At 50.1% G+C, this 23,092-nt stretch overlaps 4 protein-coding genes across 4 annotated transcripts; 2 read left to right on the plus strand and 2 right to left on the minus strand.

Annotated features, from left to right (window-relative positions):
• Positions 1-204: 204 nt before the first annotated feature.
• PG985_005434 (uncharacterized protein) lies at positions 205-3,513 on the minus strand (the record flags this gene model as incomplete). Its single annotated transcript, XM_066825203.1, has 5 exons — positions 205-945; positions 1,035-1,531; positions 1,637-1,725; positions 2,741-2,981; positions 3,363-3,513. The coding sequence occupies 5 exons, from the start codon at positions 3,511-3,513 to the stop codon at positions 205-207; spliced, it is 1,719 nt and encodes a 572-aa protein (XP_066688363.1).
• Positions 3,514-4,670: 1,157 nt separating this feature from the next.
• PG985_005435 (TPR-like protein) lies at positions 4,671-5,501 on the plus strand (the record flags this gene model as incomplete). Its single annotated transcript, XM_066825204.1, has 1 exon — positions 4,671-5,501. One exon carries the CDS (start codon positions 4,671-4,673, stop codon positions 5,499-5,501), a length of 831 nt encoding a protein of 276 aa, XP_066688364.1.
• An 8,396-nt stretch (positions 5,502-13,897) lies between these two features.
• Positions 13,898-14,344, plus strand: PG985_005436 (uncharacterized protein; the record flags this gene model as incomplete). Its single annotated transcript, XM_066825205.1, has 1 exon — positions 13,898-14,344. The coding sequence occupies one exon, from the start codon at positions 13,898-13,900 to the stop codon at positions 14,342-14,344; it is 447 nt and encodes a 148-aa protein (XP_066688365.1).
• A 3,488-nt stretch (positions 14,345-17,832) lies between these two features.
• On the minus strand, positions 17,833-19,475 carry PG985_005437 (lysine permease; the record flags this gene model as incomplete). Its single annotated transcript, XM_066825206.1, has 3 exons — positions 17,833-17,877; positions 17,904-19,085; positions 19,128-19,475. The coding sequence occupies 3 exons, from the start codon at positions 19,473-19,475 to the stop codon at positions 17,833-17,835; spliced, it is 1,575 nt and encodes a 524-aa protein (XP_066688366.1).
• Between the last annotated feature and the right edge of the window lie 3,617 nt (positions 19,476-23,092).

Consider the following 23,092-nt stretch of genomic DNA (forward strand, 5'->3'; position numbering starts at 1 on the left):
CCAAGTCATTTGACCCAGCTTCGCACGTAATCGACATTCTTTAACGATCATATAACGTTAGTTAAGCAGAAAGTATTACTTAATACAATTGTTAATTTCGGCATCCACCATGGAATCAAGCTAAAGTGCAAATTTTAATTTTTGAAAAACCTGTTATCATTCAGTATTTGGAATATTGGCTTCCATGCCTGAGTGTGTTATCCATCATGACCTGGAAAACTCGTCCACCAACTTATTAAGCACAGACGCATTCAAGTATAAACCCCTGCCTTCCCATGATGCACCGTTTCGTGCTAGTACACGGGCGACGGCGAACCTTCCTTCTTTGATGGCCCACCAGATTGCACTATGTCCTTCCATCCGATGGTTGATGTCCTTGGAGGCTGCGCAGATTTGGTTGAGGACATCTTCCCAGTTTGATTCGCGGCTTGCGTTGCTCAAGAACCATGCTGTGGCTATCGCGAGGATGGGGGGGATCTGAGTGCCCCCGGGTAGCGCATCCACCCGTGCGCCGGCTTTCAACAAGCGCCGTGCTATCTCGGGCCTATTGCTATTGATCGCCTCTGTCAGCAGAAGGTAGGTTTCGGTAGTTCCGTGTACCGTTCGTGTTGGGTTTGGGTCGGCCCCAGCGTCTAAAAGCGCCTCCACGATCTCGATATGGCCAAAGCGAATGGCAAAAGCAAGAGGACAAATTTGTGGATCCTTGAGTGGCGAAGACACAGCGGCTCCTTCATCAATCAGGTATTGTATTGTAGAAAAGAGGTCTGGAATAATAACCCGTGGCCAGGCATCCCGCCACCCTCTATCATTGGGCGACGCAACTCGAAGACTTGCTACGGGCTGATATGACGCGTCAGCATCACATATCAAATTCACGAGGGGCCCGCCTCCATTATATTTCATGTTCCCGTTGATATCGGCTCCCAGTTGGACGAGAATGCGAGCCTAAATGCACGTTAGAATAAATTTGGATAAGCGAAGATCGAACCAAAAGAGTCACTTGACTTATACCGCTAGGTCGAGGAGAGGCTTACAACAGAGTCGTTGACTGCGTAATGTATTGGAGTCCTTCCCAGCCCATCTAAGGAGTCCACATCAACACCATCCTCTTCCATCAGGAGCCCAGCAATATGAGTATTGGCACGGAAAGCGCAGATATGCATTAGGGTATAACGATCATTCCTGAGATGATAGTAGGGCACCGTCGAGCAAAGATGGCTTCGCGCCGGACATGCTCGGGAAACGAACAGTTGCAGTTTGTTGTTATCGAACAACTGGTTCAATACCTGTGGCGCGTTTTTTCCAGTACTTCGAATCGCAGCTATGGCCATCTCGTAGGTCCTCTGCATGCCATACCAACAACTGAATTGAAGTGCAAACGGTACACTGTTCTGAGGGCAGCTGATAACGTCCTGTATATAAAACCGAGGTAAGATTCTTTCGCACATCATGCGACAAGTAGTAGCGAGTCTGATGCCATCTTGGGGGGATGCTTTGTCCAAGATGGAACCGAGCAGTCCGTTCGGGAGTCCTGTGATTGTGGTTTAGTATTTTGAAAGTCATAGTCAGTGGAGTGGTGTCTTGAGAAGTTGGGCTCGGAGAAAAACACTACAGTACTATTCTCCCCATATATCACCTTTTAACCAGCACTTTCCGATCGGATCTTGAGCAGTATGCGCCATACTGACGTTGATGCCACGGGAGCCAGTGCTATATGCTATCAAACTGTTTAGTGAAGTAAGTTTCCAAACAGCTCAAAAATGCTTTCCAATCTTTTGGACGTCGGACAAGGCGGAAGCGAATGGTGTACTTATAATTCACGCCACGCGGCCGTACGTAAACTACGAGTATCCTACTTTGGCTTTGCTGATTGTTGATGAACTTCAACACCACGCAGAAATTGAGTCCACTATGGAGGCTGTTGAAATGGGTCTTGATATGGCGCCGTTTTAGCTCTTAAACGTAAGTTATGGGTCTTAAAGGCCTTTGCTGTAGAACTTGTTCCGTATACTGAACAGTCTGTCTGGAACAGTATCTCAATTTACCGTAATAATCAAGTCTAGTAGGGTAGGGTCTGCAATTCGAACTCAAAGGGCGAAAAACACCTTTTAGGCTCAGGAGGAGTTTTATCTGGGCTCATCGAGTTGCCGCTGCTGTTTTCAGGTGATGCAAGTTCAGTTCTGGTACAGCGCTTTCTTCACATTAGGCACTTGAACTATGAACGCCCGGCGCCGGTTAGTGTCTCGACACAAATACATTACCATAGAATACTGTCTAAGTGGAGCAGCTGAAGTAAATATTAGCACGAAGACAGTCACTTCCGCTGAATATGATCGGTATGAGAAGGAACTGAAGTTACGTCCGTATAACCTACCGCCCGAAACGAAAGCGCAAGATGTGCATCCACCACTCAAAGACGAAGGAAAGGGAAGGAAAGGACACAAAGACATATATAAGAGGGGCTTTATATTCAAGTGGCCATAGCCGTGAATATACCAGGAAGTGAGGCATATATGGGATACAGTTCGTCATCGCACATCAGACCATGAAGATTACCAAAGTCAGCAACCGGAAAAGACAAGGTTGGCAGTTTAAGTGCAAGGCGATGCTCGCTAATTACATCAGTTCGTCAAGTAAAGTTCCTGTTAGGCATTGATTACTAACATTTTCAGCCTAGCACATTGGCGGCAGATTAATCCATCCCAAAGTTCATTTGATCACTACGGAAAAGGAGGCATACGGTCGAATACAAAGGCCATCAGAGACGTCGGGCAGCGCCTCGTGTTCATAAAGATTCTCGTCTGTTGGTCCATTGATGGCGGAGGCAGGTGCTTTGCCGTTTTTACTGCCCTTGATGAGGTGGGCAGGGACGGCCGATATGCGCTGCTCATTTCCGTGCACGAGGTAGTCGGAGAAGGCCACGACGGTTTCCTTTAGCGTGAAGAAGACGGCGATCTGGTTCCACGTGCATTTCGACATGGCTTGATATAGTTTATACGGCACATACCAGGCCAGCAAGTCATGATAGAACAGAAATAGTTGTGGCCTCGCGTGTTGATGCGGCTGCAAGAGCCGAGTCAAATAATAGGTGAAAACAAATAAGGAAAAGGGGCCGATTGAGTAGCATACCGCGTAACTCTTCTTCCAATCCCGGCGAATCTTGGATGCTTGTTATATAAAATTGTATTTAATATCCAACGCCCAATGGCAATGCCATGTTATCAGCGGATGTTTCGAATGCATCGGAATTCGGTTCAGCACGTGTGTTATTCCGATTTCGGAATAACTCTAGACATAATAGATTAGAAAGCACGAAAGCACTCAGGAATAGAGTTGAACGCAAGAATATGGTAGCGACGAACCGGGACCGCCCATATCGGCGACGAGCACCTTGGATACTGGGCATTTCTCCGTCTCCGCCGGTTTTCTGATAGACTGCTGCACCGGAGCTTCTGATTGTTCAGATGATTTGGACGGAGTAGAGCCAAGTTCGGGGACAATTTTCTTGCCCATCGATCGGCTGTGACGCTCTGGAGTTTAGAATTTCAGTGATACAACTCGCCGAAATCCAGGTCGCACCACTATTATGATGGTGCACTGGCTAGTGAGCATGATCACCCCCTTAGCCGCCGCTAGTTATTCAATAAGCATACCTTTCATTACACAGGGTGGAAGTAGGCTTCTACACTTATAGATCACATAATATTCCCAAGCCAGCAGATGGAGCCGTCACTCATTCTTCCTGCGTAAGATAGCCTATAACAACGTCCGCTTGTATTGGTGCATCACTACAAACCAACTCTTCAACAAATGTTGGTGACCGAGCCAAAGTGCACACGACGTTGACGTGGAAGTGCTGGGCGGGATGTTATCTCGGCATTGTGTCTTGTGACTGCTAGGTTTCGAAGCAGTTGTTCCTCGATTTCTTCCCGAGTGGTGTCCGCCTTCTTTGTCCCACCATACGATTGTATATTTTGCTGGCAGCCATCATAGTGCGAGCGGGAATGAACAGCTCGAGATTCATTTGTTCTCTTCCTGGCTAGATCGTCGTATCTACCTCCAATATCTACGAGGACATACCGAATCGAGCTATGTCGATGGTGCGGGTACATCCTGCGGGTGCGGTTTCTTAGCAGAGTCCGAGGAAGAAAGCGAACCTAGACTCACGCCGCTTAGTCCTACGAATAGTGGACATCATACGCCTGACTATTTTAGACGAGCGGCCGCGGGATACTAAACGCAGCCGCGACTACGTTTTCTCTCTATGCGTCCGAGCAAGCAGCTTAGGAAAGTTGGACTGCTAACTCATCATATTAGCAACAGTTCGAAGCACCTTACGGCAGACGTGGAATAATCTGGGGACCGAGCAGAAAGTCCCAATCCCTGTTTACAGTTGCAGTGGCACGGTTCATGTTGTTTATATCATATGATTAGTAATAGAAGAGTATCACTGCCTCTTGGGCACCGCTTCCGACTGATGGTTGACATAAACACAAGGGCCGAGCTTATGCAACGAATAAAAATCAGCAGCAGAGGAGGATCTAGTACTCGGCGACCTCGACGATGCCATTGATTATGCGCGACAAGCTCTGCGCTTTGCTGGGCCAAATCATTCGGAATGGGCCAATTGGCTTAGGGGGCTCAGCCAGTTTCTGGGTATGCGGTTCACTATGGGTTCAAAGAACCCGACGGACATTCAAGAAGCAATCGACCTCAGTAGACAAGCGGCTGAGGCGGTTGATCGCGATGACATGAGGATGCGCACGGCGTTGGCCAATGTTCTGTCAAATCTACTGAAGGAAAAGTACGAGCAAGATGGCGAGGCTTCCAACTTGGGCGAGGCCGTCGATGTTGTTAGACAGGTTCTTCAAGGTGGTCTTTCAGTAGATCATCCATCGAGGGGATATTTGGAATTCGGCTTGGGTGACGTGCTGCGTGCGCGATTTCACCACACTGGAGACGCCACAGATTCGAAGAAATCCAGAGAGGCTTTCCAGCGAGCATGGTCGTCGCAGAATGCTCCACTGTCGGTTCGAATTCATGCTGCAGCTCGGGCTGCCGAGCTTGCCATGGAGCATCTCGAGAATCAAAATTCTCCGGACTCGTCAGTGCTACTCCGATATCGGACCGAAGTCTCACCGGACCTCGACCATGCCATTAGGCTTCTCCATGCTGTGAGTCCCCTATACATACAGAACTTTACGAAGCAACAAACTCTCAAGCGATTCGCTGGCCTCGGGGCCCACGCCGCCGCCGCCGCCTTGAATGCAAGGATGGAGGCCTCGTATGCCTTGCAGCAGCTGGAGCTCGGGAGAGGCATCATCTCTGGCCTTGTCCTTGATCTCCGGACCGACTTGTCATTCCTCCGAGAGAAACACCCAGAATTGGCGGATCAGTTTTCCAAACTTCGCAACATATTGGATTCTGGTTGTACCACTCTGTCGCCGACTGGGTCGTGGGATCGGGTGCCCAAGCCCCCGCCGAGCGGAGAAGGACTTTGAATCCCTTCTCACCCAAATCCGCAGCGACAAAGGCTTTGTGAGATTTTTGATGCCGCCTACCGTTGAGCAGCTCATGGAAGCGGCCGACCAGGATCCTGCCGTCTATGAAGACCTAGCCTGCAACCAGGCTTCAGGAGTGGAAGGCCATGGTATTTAGACAATACACTCCTTCACCCCTCCTACAGGCAATAAGGGCTTGGTTCGGATTCAGCTAATAATTAACTATGGCACTTCTAGGGGCTCTGGTTTTCTCTCCTTCTTCTCCATCTGGGAGGGCGATTCGTCAGGTTTGTATACACCTAGCCTGGCATCCTCCAGGCGCCCTTTCTATCCCATAATCGCCATATCCTTCAGGAATGTAGTTATCCGTTGGGACGATATGCATGCCTTTGTTGGTATGCGTGTGACAATATCCATCAACCATTGTACCTCGTGGATCAACATTCCATGAATCAACGAGAGGTCGGCTGACTCAGCTTCAATCAATCCACTGAAAGGAAAATTGATGGATGTGTATGGATGAGGAACCCTGAACTCTACCAGGAAAACATATACGGAAATTGTACGACCGCCTCTCGTGGAAAGAAGCCAGTGCCCTGGCCCAGCTCCAAGCGGGAATGGCCCGACTGAACGCATACCTCTATCGAATTCAAGCATCACCGACGGACCAGTGTGAATGCGGGCAAGTGAGAGAGACAGTAGAGCACTTCCTCTTCCGATGCAGAGGTTGGAAAGCATACCGAATAGAGGTGCTACAATGTACGGAGACCCACAGGAGTAACTGGTACTTTTATTTAGGTGACATGTCATCGCCAGACGGTAGGTTTTGGTCTCCCAACATGGATGCTGTTCGAGCAACTATATGGTTTGCTATAGCGACAGGCTGACTGGACGCATACCAGTCTTCCCGCCAACATAACACTAACCACCCCGTGCCTCGTACAGCAGGGGCCGCTTCAGCTGCCGAGGATAGGATGCTGAAAACCTGAAGAAGGGCCTTCGAGCTGGCTTGCTAGGAAATGCTAATAATGCACACCGTAGAGGAAAGTACTGACGGAAAAGGAGTGACATAAGCCGAAACTGGAGTATGTCAGGGCGTTGGGTGACAAGGAGACGATTTAGGATTGTATCATAGATTAGCGATAAGTTAGTTGCTCTTTCGGCTTCGCCGCCCGGATGTTAATAAATTGTGTGTGTGTGTGTAAGCCAGACTGACTATCTGGTCACACCACATTCGTGGTACGAAGGCTCCACATCTGTCTTTAGCGGGCACAGTTTACACGCCAAATGGTGACTCTAGTAATTGATAAGATTACGAAGCTATTTCTGTCTTTCTACCATCTCCTTTATTCGTTTCGATCGTCGTACAGTACGCCGTTACATATTCCAGTTTTGAGTTCCCGTTGACGGATTCGTGCGGACCGGCGGAGTTTGTGACGGCTGCGTGGCGATTCCTCACGATGTGCAGCTCTGTTCCCTTTCCGAGTCTGCTCGGATTCTTCGTAGAGGCCGTCCTGGGCCTGACTCTGGATCCATTTTCCAACCTCGTCCGCATCCCGCTCATTGTTTCGGGGTTTAGCGACCTGGTCATCTTGTTCGGAGCTCTGCAGAGGCTGTGTTGGGTAACACTCGTGCTCGTTTATTTCGCTGGGCCATGTTGGTAGTTCCTTATACCGCGTTGAGCTGGCGACAGAAGTTGGGGTGCCAGGCTCGACAAGTTCCTGGCAACCTTCCATATGCTCGGATGGGTTGGACAGGTTGTCGAAGAAGGCCTGCTGAAAACTATGGACTCGTGAGAAAAGAAACCTATGAACGATATCAAATGGCTCACTTCATATCGTTCAATGATCTTATTCCGGTTATGGCGTAACAGCACCAGCTAGGTAGCGACATTATTGACGACGTAGCCCTGAATAGGCTTTTGCCGTGTACACTATAACTATCCGATTCGGGTCACAGTAGGCACATCTAGCACTAAAAGTCGACCTAGGTAAAGGTTGGCTCCTGTCTCAAAATTGCCAAAAAACGCCATAGTATAGTTGCAGTTTTCCAACTCATATAGATGGGCATCTCGTCAGATCTGCATCCTTAGGGCTTAGGTGAGTGAGGAAAGTCGCAGTGTAAGAATCATGGCAACTGGGTTGGATCCCTCATGTCAATCAGGTACCAAACGAGCCATGACTACGACCGCGCTTGCACGACTAAGCCTAGACGCTATAACCGAAGACATGACGTCCATTTTAGCACGTACTACCCACGACCTCCTCTCCCACGTAACATCCTCGGATGCAGTTGGCATTCATCAAGCCTCCAGGTGTTGCTGAAGATGGACTGGAGGCGTCTCCGATAGTTCAGTGGATAGCGAGGCATTATTGCTTCAACGTTTCATTTCCCATCTGGTGAAGGTCTCCAACACCAGTTCGCTTACATTGCTGGCCACCTTGGAGTATTTACACCGCTTGAAAGGCAAGCTCAGGTTGGCGATACGAAAATTCAAATGTACAACGTACCGTATCTTCCTAGCTGCGCTGATAGTAGCGAATAGGTATCTATACGATTGGTCGCCGAAGAACAAGAAGTGGGCCAAATACAGTCGCTGGTCTTGTGGAACGGTCCGTTTCCGGTTCACTCTACCGGATGTCAACTTGATGGAGGCCGAGATGTTGTCCTTGCTCGAATGGCGGCTAGTCGTCACTGAAGACGACTTCTTCCGCGTTCAGATGACATCCTTGAGCCCAGGTGAAAACAAACTACCAGATTCGGTACAACAGTGTTCACAGCTGGGCTGATAGCCATAGCTAAGGACATAGCTCAAACACGAGAACGAATTATGGACCCAGTAGAACTGCGAGTACGGCGATACTCGGCTTGGGAACAGAAGGAATCAAGACCAATATGAGGCTGAGGTGAGCGTGCCTCAAGAGCATAATCTAGCATCATCCTCTTTGACTGTGTTCAATAGAATGACTCTCTTTGGCTTGCACCCAGTCATGCCATTTCTCCTGTGTGTCTGTATAATTTGATACCCCGAAGATCTATACGAGGCGGTCTCCCTCAGGTAGCCCACGCCCAAGTCCCTGCGCCCATGCATATGGACTAAGGAAACATTACCTTCCATGGCTGACTTCTGTCCTGGAGAGCCGAATAAAGCCGCTATTGGGATCACAAACAGACACACGTAGCGTGATCTGGCACGATCATATTGAGGTGGTGTGTTTTATTCGGCGCAAATGCCTGCTCGATTGATAGACAGCTCTTGAGGATCGATTCGATGAGCAATTACGGGTACACGACGGGAGATAAAGTTTAGCCGTAGGCCCCCAATGGGAGTGGAAGGCTTGAGAAACAAAATAGGACGCGATCTGGCTCCAGAAACCCAAAGGCTACGGTAGCAACACTTACTCAAAGGTACCCCTTAACAATATCCTCGGTTCTGAGCTGGCTCTGGCGGCAGGCGTTCAAAACAGGCGCTTTTCAACTGTCTCCAACCTAACAGGGCATAAATGCACCGTATATAGGATGCATTGCATCTCTCATCGAAATCATGTATTTTACTGCTACAAATATTCGAGACTGTAGAGATTGACCCCATTTCGTTCACTGTCTCCAGAGAGATGGTAGAAAGACCCTATAAACATCAGTCACAGAAGCCTCCATACTCCCCGACCCTGGTCGACATTGAGATCCACAGACTTGGGGGCATGACAACGGCTTTCGACATGCACCCGACCACCTGCAGAGCTTGAAGACACCTACGACCGAACATGACCGCTTGGTGGAGCTATCACGAGAAAACGGGAGACTACGGCAAGAGGCGTTGTACTTCCGAGGGCTGAGCAGAGAGGTCACTCCGCTGCTAGCCGTACTGCGGTATCATATCGACGGGCTGTCCACGACTGTGCGGAAATGCAATGAGAAGATCGAAAAGGCCAATGCGCAGTGGGAGGCAGAGGATAGTAGCAGAGTGAAATGACGAGTGGAGTACTACATGGACGTCGTACAACAACGTTAGGTAGGCTCGAGTTTGGCTTTCAGGGTCTAGTAGAATGGGTTCAACGATGTCTAGTGCAGTATTTTCTGAATAGACTGTGGCCATGGTTTGGGGCTTACTAAGAAATAAGGCGAGTTACGAAAGAGGAGTATCTCCTCAGGTCAATGGCCTTTTCTTGTAGTATACTATCGCGGCAGTGGCGACGCATTCGTGGGCATCACCTAGACGCACAGGAAGATATCATCGCTGGGGCCACGTACGAATACGACAATAACAGCCTGCAGCTGATATCGTACGACACGACTGTTATGGTCAAGGCGAACATGGACTACTTGAGGTCCTAAGGCTTAGGAGGATCCATGTTTTGGGAGGCTAGTGGGGACCGGAACGACGCTGAGAGCCTCATTCGAACAAGCTATTTGTCACTCGGTGCGCTTAGACAGAGCCAGAACAATCTGCAGTATCCGGACAGTACATATGCAAATATTGCTGCTGGCATGCCCTGATCGGGAGGAGCCAAGATACACGTGGTAGACTGATACATACCAAAACCCAAGATTTATGACCCTTTAAAAATGACAGTTAAATTGTGTTGAATAATAATCAAGGTTTTATCCCATCAAGAGCCCCCATCAAAATAGAACCGCTAGCATAAGAGTGTTAGAATTCTCGAGCCGTTGCTGGATACCGAAATTAGAATATTCAAGAACCGTAGCAGGTATTCCTGGCTGAGGGACGCGTAGCGTGTCCAGGTCCATTTTCCACGTTCGGGACTCTCCAATCCGTCGATGGGGCCAATTTAGTTCCCTTGCATGCCATGTCTAGCCTAAAGACCTGGTGGATAGGGGGGAGAGAATTGAGTCCACGGTACCCTATCGGTAAAGTTGCCCAAACTAAACTAGGAGGCTAATGAAAAGTCAGAAAATCCGATCTCCCGGAAGAACCCAGTCTATAGCTTCAGTGGCACAGTTGTTGAAAGTGCCTCGTGTGAGCCAGCAAGTGCGCCACGACCAACAACGGGACGCGGTAGTATTCAGTCCGGTTCTGTCCCCATTCGCTCTGCATCTGCTGCAGCGTTGGCTTTGCTCCTTTGGACCGGCGGCGACATCAGCAGCTCTGCATCCTGAGGTCTACATCTGCCCTACCGCAGCTTAACCAGTCTAGGCTGTACATTTGAGATGCCTAGAACCGGCTACGAAGAAGTACTTCCTGCTCACGCAATAGGCTGCTTCGTAAGTTGAGCTGCGTCTAAGTCACGTCCGTACAGTAGCCATCGAATTACCTATGTCGTCGTCTTCCGCTTCCGAATCATCAAGGAATGTGTTGCAGTGAGCTGACATTGCCGTGGCTGTCCTTCTCGATACGCTGTCTATATATGCCAATTTCGTTTGAAAAGATGTTTTGGATGAGTTAAAAAAGCTCAGGTAGGAAGGAGAGGTGGAGTGATGGAAGCCTTGTGAAGTTCTACTATACTACAATCATTACATACTTTACGGCCAGATGATTTCGGCTGCCCTCGAATGTTGGGAGTATGTCGTAAGGGCTGAGCTAGCTTACAGCAGAAAAACCCTTTCTCAAACTCATGCAACCGTCACCCCCTGTTAAGCTTGTCTGGCCGAATGGATGGGTCGCTGCTAGCTGCCATTGATCCTGGCCTGCCAGGATAGAGACGATACCGCTGCTCAGAGGGTACGAAGCAGTGAGTAGCACAGGCTAGGCACGATACAGTGATCCCGAAGCGGCTTGCGTGTTTGCTCGTGGCGTCCCCACCACGGTCGTGAGCCGACCACACGACTGCAGAGACAGCCGTCGTCCCAGGTATCCTGTCAAGACAATCAGGTACCGTTCTTACGAAGGAAGTAAGGCTGTCACGACTTGCGGGCGTTGGTTCGCCTCTAACGTCGGGGACCCATTTTTCGCGCCCCCCCTGCTTTCGCGCCCCTGTTAACCAGTCCGTTCAAATCAACCCCTTCAATTCAACGTCGCCTATCTAGCTCGTCCTTACTGCAACAACTATACAAGAGCCAGCCTCACTAAGTTCACTATCGCTCTCTCCATCAGAAGTAATTTCAGCTTCTCCAACGGCCATTTGCGTACGCTGTATATCTTCGATTGTAGCGAACCTCGAATTCGGGCTCAAATCCACCTTCCTCCGTTTCCCCGGCCTTGCAGCCTCCAGTTGAGCCTGGAGTGCTTCAACCTGCCTCTCCAGAACGGGCACCTTTACGTCCTTCTCATCGAATGCTTTCCGGACCTTTCGGGACAGTTGACGTTGTGTAACTGTATTCTGAAAGAGAGCGGGAAATTAGATTCCAATGTCGCCTCTTACAAGGCACCCAAGCCTGGATCAGAGTGTATACCACCCATGAATTTCGATGAGTGGCCACATCCACCTTCACAACATGAGCGCAAGAGGTTACACACACCGCCGTGTATGGCCCTTTCCAACGTTCAACCTCGCCCGGACGAGATGATGTTGTCGCCTCTGTCGCCTCACGGCACAGACGTACCATACGCACGTCACACCACGGCTGATGTCTACTCCAGTTACATGGCCACAACGGTGCCGTGCGCACTTCCGTACATATCACACTTCATCGATGCTATCAATGGGGAGAGCTATCCCAGAGAAGAGGCCTTATATTCGTCCATGAACTACGGCTACATACAGGCCATGGAAGTTCCTGGCCCTACTAGGGCTCATTAGTTGTTCCTGGGGCAAGGATCAAAGCAGCCGAATCTGGCGTCAAAATTGAGGACAGAAGTGGGATGCTAGGCTTGGTGTAACGGCACATGGGTTTAGTACCGACGTAAATTTCATAGGAGAATCCAGATTTTAATTTAAGTCTCCGCAGCATTCAATATCCTCACGACCGATGTGAACTGGCCATGCAAAAGTTATGAAGTCGCTTAGAGTTTCAGAGAACATATCCTGCATGCACCCGATCATTGTCCCGAAGGATCTAGATGCCCCCACCTGACTCCATATGGCAGCTACACCACCCATGATATCAGTCATTTCCATCGTATCGGCAAGTATGTCACGAGCTATGGCCCGGTTGAAGGCCTCGGCATCCCTCGGCCAGCCATCCATACGCACAAGCCAAGACGCCCTGACCATCACGAAGCTATTTTCACACTCCGTACCGGCTCGTCGGTATGATTATTCGCCTCCTATACTAAGGAGAGACTGTAAAGTGGTAGGGTCCGACTCGGGTATGGAATCGAGAAACTCAAGAAACAAAGCGTGGTCCATGAATCGTGGTAGAGGCCTCTCTGCGGTTTTTGGATGACGAGTCACGCCGTCGATTGATGCCGTAGGCGAAACTGGCTCGCGCGCCAGGGCTTGTTCTGTCGGATCGAGGAACTCCGGGCCCTCTGGTGAAAGCATAGCGCTATGTGATGCGAGTCCATCACTCAATAAGGGGGTTTCCAATTCAGAAAAGCCAGGTTCAGACATGATATGTGGCAGTAAGAGCTACATAGAAAGTTGTACAGCGGCTCCGCTCGTCCAACCTAGGGAATAACATCTTTGCGGACTGACGTCGTACTTTGTGCAATGGATTTGACTTCGGCATCGCAAGGACCATCTGAGAGCGCAAGCACGTTACTACGTTCCAATGAGTCTTCTTGACCAAACAGAATACTAAGCCGGGAGAGCTCAGGCCAAATGGCAAGTTCATTTGCGCCAAGATTAAGTCTTGTGGCATGTGGGTTGGGTAGCAGAACCTCGTCGTGTGCCTCAGGGAAAACACCAAGGCCTAAATCGAGGATCCAGAAGGAGCCATCTCGGTCGCCCTTAGAAACCTGTTCCCCTATTTACTCATGGATCTTGCACTCTGCCGTCATATTGAGCCATGTACATCAGGGAGTCACGGGAGCAGAAGGGATAGCAGTAGCGTTTAGAGCGTTCGCTAATGGATTGGACCTAAAATATGCTTCAAGATAAGCATAGACAGAGCTGCCGCTTGTGATATATTCGTACTTATACCTGTCACAAGCATATCATCTCGTGGCAGGCTTCGAGATATTCGGAGAGGGTCGTAAGGCGGTTAACCTTTTCTGCTTCTTCGGCGCGTTGTCGCTCCAGCTGGCGTTGCTGCTCTGCTTCTTTTTCAATAATGCGTCATTTTCCATATTGATGTTGATTCATCCATAGACTTCCTTGGTCACCATGGTTAAACAGCGATGGAATTTGAAAGAGAAAAGTGTTGGTTCATTTTCGCTGATACAGTTCAAGGTTGAGTGGCCCACTTTATGTTGTTTCTGGATGCCCTACAAAGACAGCGCCAGTTGGTCCACCAATACGGCAGGACGCCAAGCTTGCTCCCTCAGAACGCTATTCCTCTACCAACCAGCAAACGTCGAAACCCTGTCCTTCGTAAGTTCAAGGACGGCAAAGACGATGGGAGACCAGCTGCTTCCCAGTACTGTGGCCGCTGCACAATCCACAGGTCTCGAAAGAAGACGCCAGATGAATCGCGATGCAGCTAGGGCTACTCGTGCACGAAAGGCAGAAGATATTACGCAAATGAAGGCGACAATAGAGGTACTGTGTGATGACATACGGAAGATGAGAGTTGAAATCAGCGATCTGACGCTGCTCGTCATTAAGGCCCATAATCTGCATTTCGCTGGTTCGGAGTCGATTGACCCTGCTTTACTCCCGTCTGCAGGTTTTCCAAACACGTACAATATGGGCGACCTATCCGACCTCTGTCCGCCATGGCCCCGTACGATGGATCCGGCACTTTTCGGAGATGGTACGGGGTGTAGTGTACGATGGCCCGAGGAGATCATTAGCGATAGAGCGAACTCTGCGGACAGTGATGCTAGCCGTGAAGGTATTTGATGATGGACTATAAAACCTCGAGCTATATCAGCATTAGCATTACGAGCTATAAGAAGATTCAACACCAACAGTACAACAGCAACACATGCTATGGCTGATAACGTAATGGACTATTTCTCCGCTCTTCTGGAGCCTGGAGATTTGTTTACATTAAAGCAAGCCTTTCAAGGACAGGGAAATGCTATGCTGATTGGCCACGATCTTCCCCGGCTCGATTGTACAGCTCTAAGCACCCCAGCAGACGAATCGTCCCCGATACACCTTATCTTGACTTGGTACGGAGAGGGGCACAGCCTCTTCCTGAATCCCAACCTGAAACATAAAAAGGTCATGCCATTTCGCAACGTTTGCGTAGTGCTATGAATAGCTCCGCCATCCGACCTCTTTATCTTCAATGTTGACAAGTACTCCAATTACGTCAGGAACGACCGCTCGACAAACTTGGTTAACTTATTTGACGAGGCGCCCGGGCTTCGCGATATCAAAGTGACGCATGTGGAGGATTGTTGGCTGGGTCGGTTTAACCTCCTTTTCAAAGTGGACAACTTACGTATGCCTAAATTTGAAAGCACTTGGTGGACGCTCTCATCCCCTCAACCGCACAGGAATGGTGTATAGTAGAGGATTGGGTGATGGAAGTTTAGCAGCTAGATATTGCGTTGTACGTTAGAAAATCTTTGTATTTACTCGCTGCGGAAAGAGCCGGCGGACGCAGCTAGTTATTGGTCTCTGACCTCACCGCGCACCAAGCATTCGTTACGCCGGCCTGGTCTGATTAGATTCGCCATAGTCGCCACCGCCCACTACAGCAAGGCAGATACGATTTCCTACCCGTCAGTCTATCCATATATCACCTTGTTTCCCAGGCACTATGGTCAATCCATAATGCGTGCTCAAGCCTAGCTAGCAGTTGGCGTTTTCCTTATGTCTGTACAATATAAATACAGCATCTCGAAGCTCTCGTCAATCTTTTCTGACCACGTTTCCCTCGCGTTCGATGACCGGAAAAGTAGTGGTCATTTCAAGCTGTAGGGCGCCGGGAGGGGTCTGTCAAGCTGTCGGAGAGAGAAGAAGAGTCACAAAAGACCACCAGGCAGGTTCCCAAGCCGAGTATCGGTGTACTGTTTTCCAGCTACGTCACTGCCTTCGAAAATCATCCCAGCTGCGGACGCCGGTCTGCCGAACCTGGTGATGTTTTCTCAGCTGTCCTATGGGGCTCAGGGATGGCACCTGAACGTAGACGAAATCATCTTCAGTGACGACTAGCCGCCATTCGAGCAAGGACAACATCTCGGCCTCCATCAAGTTGACATCCGGTAGAGTGAACCGGAAACGGACCGTTCCACAAGACCAGCGACTGTATTTGGCCCACTTCTTGTTCTTCGGCGACCAATCGTATAGATACCTATTCGCTACTATCAGCGCAGCTAGGAAGATACGGTACGTTGTACATTTGAATTTTCGTATCGCCAACCTGAGCTTGCCTTTCAAGCGGTGTAAATACTCCAAGGTGGCCAGCAATGTAAGCGAACTGGTGTTGGAGACCTTCACCAGATGGGAAATGAAACGTTGAAGCAATAATGCCTCGCTATCCACTGAACTATCGGAGACGCCTCCAGTCCATCTTCAGCAACACCTGGAGGCTTGATGAATGCCAACTGCATCCGAGGATGTTACGTGGGAGAGGAGGTCGTGGGTAGTACGTGCTAAAATGGACGTCATGTCTTCGGTTATAGCGTCTAGGCTTAGTCGTGCAAGCGCGGTCGTAGTCATGGCTCGTTTGGTACCTGATTGACATGAGGGATCCAACCCAGTTGCCATGATTCTTACACTGCGACTTTCCTCACTCACCTAAGCCCTAAGGATGCAGATCTGACGAGATGCCCATCTATATGAGTTGGAAAACTGCAACTATACTATGGCGTTTTTTGGCAATTTTGAGACAGGAGCCAACCTTTACCTAGGTCGACTTTTAGTGCTAGATGTGCCTACTGTGACCCGAATCGGATAGTTATAGTGTACACGGCAAAAGCCTATTCAGGGCTACGTCGTCAATAATGTCGCTACCTAGCTGGTGCTGTTACGCCATAACCGGAATAAGGGAGCGGAATCCACATAAAAGCGCCTTCCAGAAACGGTTCTACACAAGCTTCCCACTAGTACATACCATACAGAACTATGGTCGCACATCGCAGCTTTTCGTCAGGATAGATTATATATGACGAAAGGAAGCATAAAACATGGCAACGCAAGATCTTACATCAGCTCTGAAAGGCTTGGGGATCCGAACACATTGGTCATTGAATCTAGTCGTAGTGCAGGTTCTCTACACTCTACAAACGCCTAATGCTGTATTCCATGGCGTGGTAGCCGAGAACAAGGAGCGTTTGCTGGAGGACGGGCCGAACGTGGACTTGCTCTGGGTATGCGAACGAGATGGTTCTGTGGCCGTATGGCTGGAGAGCCAGCAGCGACCCGCAATCAGGGAGGGCCAATCAGATTATAATATGGATGCGGTGATAGGGCACTATGACACCAGAAGTGGAGTCCTATACTACTCTGTAAAGTGGATTGGGTACGAATGCCCAACTTGGGAGTCGGAGCAGGATCTAGACCAGTATGCTACTTTCCTGGACCATTACTGGGCTACTTTGCAGCATCAAGACTGATTCGATTGAGCGGATTTGTGTCTGGCATAGGGGATGGAGTACTCAGAGGCGGAAGCACTTCTAGCTGCAACCAGCTTTGGTCCATAAGGTGTTCTAAAAACACCAAGGTACCCGCACATCTAGCCAATCAAATGTATGATCTTCTGATATTGACACGCATAAATGCGGCTGGCTGGCTGGATATTTAGGGAGCGGTAGCCTTAGCCCTCCGCGACGTGATTCTCAAGATGTGCTTCCTCTGCGGACATCCGCCCAACCTTTGCTTGACCCGGTCACTTGACCACCATGCAGCACGCCATCGCCGTCTTGACTACACTATCGGCAGCTGCTTCGCCAATGCGCAGCCGGACGAATGCGACAGGCTGCCAGGCTGCGACCCTCGGCAACTATTCTTGGGAGACCAGGAACTTCTACCACCAGGTGTTGAATGCACGGGGACATCTCAGCTTAAACCTGTCGAATCCCGTGTTGTTGCACGCATCTCAATGTAGCGCATCGGATAGCCAGCCGTTTGGCGGCTTCTATGGTACCATTCCCTATAAGTGCGCCGATGGAACAGAGGGTACTACTGACTAGGAATTGTGTCGACGCCACCTCGCCGTACGCCATCCTCTCGCATACGTGGGGTGACGACCAGGCGGTCACAATTTAGGATGTGAAGGAGGGCACAGGTCAGCACAAAGAGGGCTATCATCAATTCCATGTTTCGCTGGTACCAGAACGCTGCCTGCAAGGTGCTGATCGCCTCGGCTCTCTCCATCTCGTCCTCTTCAGCCGATAGGAGACTCCGAGGCCGTGGCCCTATTGCACCTTAAGAGACTACGCGACACACACCACCATGTTTTCGTCGCCAAGGCACACAGCCTTCCTACTTATTGTTGATTACTTACACACATTTTAAATTGTTCAATCCGCTCCGCCATAAGATCCGCATCCGCCAGCTTCACGGGTTTAGTTCGCATAATTACCTTGCGGCTCACGAACAAGAGGACGAAGAGGACCAGACTGATGTACGCAGCGAAGAAGTCACTGGCGCTCCAGTTTATGATGGCGGTGAAGCCGTTTGTGAGCAAGATGAGCACGCAGAAGAACAGACCAAAATACGACAGGTAAGGCTGCAGTGGAGCCCGGTACGGCAAGATCTCCCGTGAGGAACCATTAGCCGCGAGGGCCTTCATGAAGCGTAGATGGCTGATGGAGATGCAAGACCAGGTAATGAAGCCAGCAATTGCAGTGACATTCAGCAGCCAGTCAAAGACGTCGCCTCCGCTCTCGGAGAGGTTCATGTAAGCGAGGAGACCAATGGCCGAGGTAATGCTGACGGCGATGTAGGGAGTGCCTATCTTATTGGTGCGTCGGATAAAAGCGGGCGCGTGGTTCTCATTGGTCAGGGCAACGAGGATACGGCTACCAGAATACACGTTGGAGTTGGCGGCGGAGAGCACGGCCGTCAAGAGAACCGCGTTGATGATGTCAGGAAGAATCTTGACGCCCGCTAGTTTGGCGGCAATTACAAGGGGCGATGCGGAGGCGTCAGTCTTGCCGAGGCTCAGATCCGGGTTGTCGGAGGGCACTAGAAGGCCGATAAAAAAGATGGTCGAGACGAAGAGCGATAAGATACCCCAGAAGGTCCAGCGGACGGCCGAGGGGACGGCCTTCGCGGGGTCGGCCGTCTCACCGGCACCAACGCCGACAAGCTCGGCACCCTGGTAGCTGAACCCGGCGGTGACCAAGACAGACCAGAACCCAACAAATTTTCCGGTGGCACCGGTTACGATGAACTCGGCAAAGGGACCCGGATAAACCCAGTTTGCGAAGCCGATGTAGCCCTGATCGCCTGCACCGGCGTTGATGCAGATGGCAAAAATGACGAAGCCGACTATGGTCACGACCTTGATGCTGGAAAACCACATCTCGAACTCGCCATACCAGCGGATGGGCAGGAAGTTAATGGCAGTAAAGACGACCCAGAATATGGTGATGAAGATGGCGATGCTGAGACTGGCGTCCCAGTACTGGATGATGAGGCCGGCGGCAGTCAGCTCCAGGGCAAATGTAACGGACCAGTTGAACTAGTAGATCCAGCCCATAGCGAAGCCGAGTGAGGGATCAACGAAGCGGGAGGCGTAGACGGTGAAGGAGCCGGGCACAGGGATGAAGGAGGCCATCTCGCCCAGGCTCGTCATGACTGAGAAGACAATGACTCCGACGAAGATGAAGGCGATGAGGCAGCCCACTGGTCCCGCCGTCGCAATAGCCTTGCCGCTTCCCAGTAACAGACCGGTACCTATGGTACCGCCGATGGCGAGGAACTGCTGATGACGGGCCTGCAGGCCACGCTTGAGCTCCGCGCCACCAACCTCGACGTCCTTCCCAGGGCTGTTAAGCTGGGCTGTGTTCTCATGGTAGGGGGCCTTAACTCCATCGTGCTCGTTTGGTGGCCTCTTTTCGCTGATCATCATGGTCATGACAAATTTGGGAAGGGAGAAGGGTTGAGTTGGGAACTAGTCCTTCTCACGTGCACACAGACAACCGGTGGGACGCTAAAAAGAACCAGAGCACTGGGGCAACACAAGGTACTCTGTTCCTTGTTAGTATCGAGAGAGAAGGAAATACGAGGAAGATTTCAGATTAAAGAGGCAGAAACCGTGCGATGCTCGATATGGTAGTCGTTTGGCTCACTTTACTCGATGATTCCCATTCGCGAGATTAAGGCCGAATAGAGCAGCCGTTACCGACCATAGCAAAGGAATAGACTCGGTGGGTGCTCCATAAGTCAATGAAATTTGCATCGCAGGACCCCACGCACAAAACGGGGCGTGGGTCTTCACTTCTGTCAAAAAGGACATGGCTAGGAGCCGTTGTGTGCGTGTTCGACTATCGAAAAAGTTTTGCTTGCCGGCGCGATCCGCGGAGATAGCCAGCAGATGCTCGGCCGGGAGATCGTCATTGCGGAGCAGATGGACCTACATCTGTTCTGGACAAGCGGCCACATATCATCAAACCTCTCCCCATCAACCAATCGCGCACCCCTAGACCGCCACAATTCGCATCGAGAATCCAGCCATGTCACGGTACCGGACTTATCTATGCCCAGTGCGGGTATCTTAGAGCAGAGAACCATTAAAACCCTGGGCGAGCAGCTGGTGCTTCTTGTGCTCGCGTTTGGACTCCTTCTCTGACGAGTTCGCGGGAGTGCAATGCACTTGCGTCTCGAGACTTATATTGCAAGACCATAACTTCCTAATCAACATCGAGAACCACCTTGAACGACTTGACGTATGATCGGTGTCAATAGCGTTGCTCTCCCCGATAATGGCAACATGATTCAGGGTACCGGTGGCAACTGAGGCAGAAAGTGGGACACGATGCATTCTTGCATGGACTGTTAGCATGAGACTAGGTAGTTTGTCTTGTTTGCTTTAGGGGTTTAAGTCTTAGGCTGTTAGTTGTGGCACTAACCATCTGTGTAAATAGTGGCGGTGATCATGAGAATGTAATTCGTTCATGCTCAACTCTTTCAATTCTAATTTCATACCTAAAGTCAGTTCTTTCCATCCCGATAGTAACAGACACTTGGTATCGTCACTGTACCACTTCAAGTACTCATCTAAGGTTATCTAGCTTCGACGTTACACCGAACTAACTCGTGTGGCCCATCGCTTATCTAGATCTTATCGGATAGACCCGACTTATGGATTGCACTCTTCACTTGGCACGGCACTCCAATCCGCATTCCTGATCTATCGAGATGAGTTCCATGATGCTATACATGTTTTCTGGGTGGACAGTGGCCGTGGTTTGGGGCATGCTCAACATGTGTAATAAGAAACAAGTTGACTTACGAAAGAAAAGATTTTATGGGTCAATGGCCTCTTCATTTCATGGTCTATCACGCAGCAGTGGCGGCGCAGTTGCAATGCATGCATTGTATCATTCATCACCTTACATGATGGGATCACACGTATTTTCATAAAATCCTCTAGATTGACGTAGCAGCCTTACATCAAACCCTTCGTGCTCCAAAGCTCCAAATGTCTACAGTGAGTTGTCGCCTTCCCGTGAAGTCGAAGCGGCCATGTCCGACGCAGCAACTTTTTTTTCATTGCCGTTTATGGCTATTTGCTCCATGTGGTCATCTACTGGCTGGAGATTTGTGGGAGACATGGACGAAAGCCAATGACTGACTCAGTCTCATCCGGTGGCGGCTCTGTCGAGGCCTCATTGGCAAAAGAGATAGATCGGTCATGCTCCACTATCTCCAATGATGAGCATTCAGGAAAAAGCCGGCGAGCACAATTACATATAGGCCTCGTAGCTTACCGCGCGGGCTCTGCCAGCTAGATTTAGTGGCTTGCAGTGGAAGGCATACTGGCCGCTTGCGGCGGCCGTTTTGATTCACGTCGCAATACAGCATCATGGTATCGATGTTCAAGAGCAACCTAATGAAGGTCCTATGTGAATACATAGATCTATACTACTACCAGTATCCTAGATATATATATGTGGCAACTAAATGGCGGGGCTACCAGAGGACATTTTCTGTCTGCGTCAGAAACGACAAGAGCAGATTTTTGCCCCGTTCGCCGCCACAGGAATTGGATGCCGGCAGCAAACATCCAGACCAAGACGCGGTGCGACGCGGAAACTCCTCTAGTTGTCAGGTCCGTAGAGCTTCCGCCTGACCTGAAGATGCCACGATGCATCCTGGCAACAGCTGTGCTCTGAGGTACGAAGCCAACAGGGTCGGAAATAGCTTCGGGCAGCATGGTTAGGAACAGATGTATATACTGTAACTGACTTACTGTCTCCTATTACGATCTTGGGAGGTACAGGCCAAAAGAGCGGTTGTAAGAATTTGGGGTACAAAGAAGGTTGACCCGGTAACGCGGGCCTTCACACTCGCTCGTACCTAGTCGGATACATGGAATACATACGTCTCCCAAATGAGTACTCCGATCTTTTGCTGAATCCTACATTGGTAAACAGGTTGGCAACAATCCATTCCGCGTTCCCTGCCCAGTTGCCAAGTGGCGTAGTCAATTGTAGTGCAATGTGGCTAGTGAGCACAGCCACCCCCGTAGTCCGCCGCTAGTAGTCTAATACGCATACCTTTCCTTACGTAGGGTGAAACTATGTTTCTAGATATACATAGGAATCACATATTCCAGCGCCAGTAGATGGAGCCGTCTTTCATTTTTCCTGCTTTGACATAGCCTGCAATGATGTTCGCTTGTATGGGTTCATCACTAAAAACCGACTCCTCAGCAAATCATGGTGACCGAACCAAACCGCACGCGACGTGGACGTGGAAGTGCTGGGCGGGATGCTATCTCGGCATTGTGTCTTGCGACTGCTAGGTTTCGAAGCAGTTGTTCCTCTATTTCTTCCCGAGTGGTGTCCGCCTTGTTTGTCCCACCATACAATTGTATATTTTGGTGGCAGCCATCATAACGTGAGCGAGAATGAACAGCTCGAGATTCATTTCTTCTCTTTTTGAGTAGATAGTCGTCTTTACCTCCAATATCTACGAGGACATACCGAATCGAGCTATGTCGATGGTGCGGGTACACCATGTGGGTGCAGGGTTCCCGCGAGTGTTCTCGTCTGGGCCGACGCGAGTTCTGATTTGTTGGCATGGACTTGTAATAGCTTCTTTCTGCGTATTTTTTGTCTGTAGTAACGCGCGGTCTAAGCACGAGGCAGCTTGAGAAGTTTCCCATCGATTCTGTGCTGGTTGGTGCTGTGCCTAAAAATCTCTAAGACACCTGCGAGCCGATGGTCTTTACATAGATATATCGATGGTCAACGAAAGACCACAGGAAGTGGCTACTCCAGCTCCTCCATGAACGGCTCCGGAGGCCAATATGAGCGGGAATGGGCCTGCAGGTAAGAGAGGACCATCTCTGGATGCTTGGCGAATCCTGTGTACGATGTCCTCGAGCGACTGCTAACTTTAGCAGGCTAAGTCACAAGGGCCGGAATGAGGTCCGCTAGCCAAGCTGAGAGAATTGCCTATACTGGCAGCCGATGCGGCAGAAAGCGAGTATGTTGCTGGACGGCTGGCTTAAGATCATGA

Source organism: Apiospora marii (assembly GCF_038362585.1).
Source record: "Apiospora marii strain CBS 49790 chromosome Unknown utg000003l_segment0_segment0, whole genome shotgun sequence".
NCBI lineage: Eukaryota > Fungi > Ascomycota > Sordariomycetes > Amphisphaeriales > Apiosporaceae > Apiospora > Apiospora marii.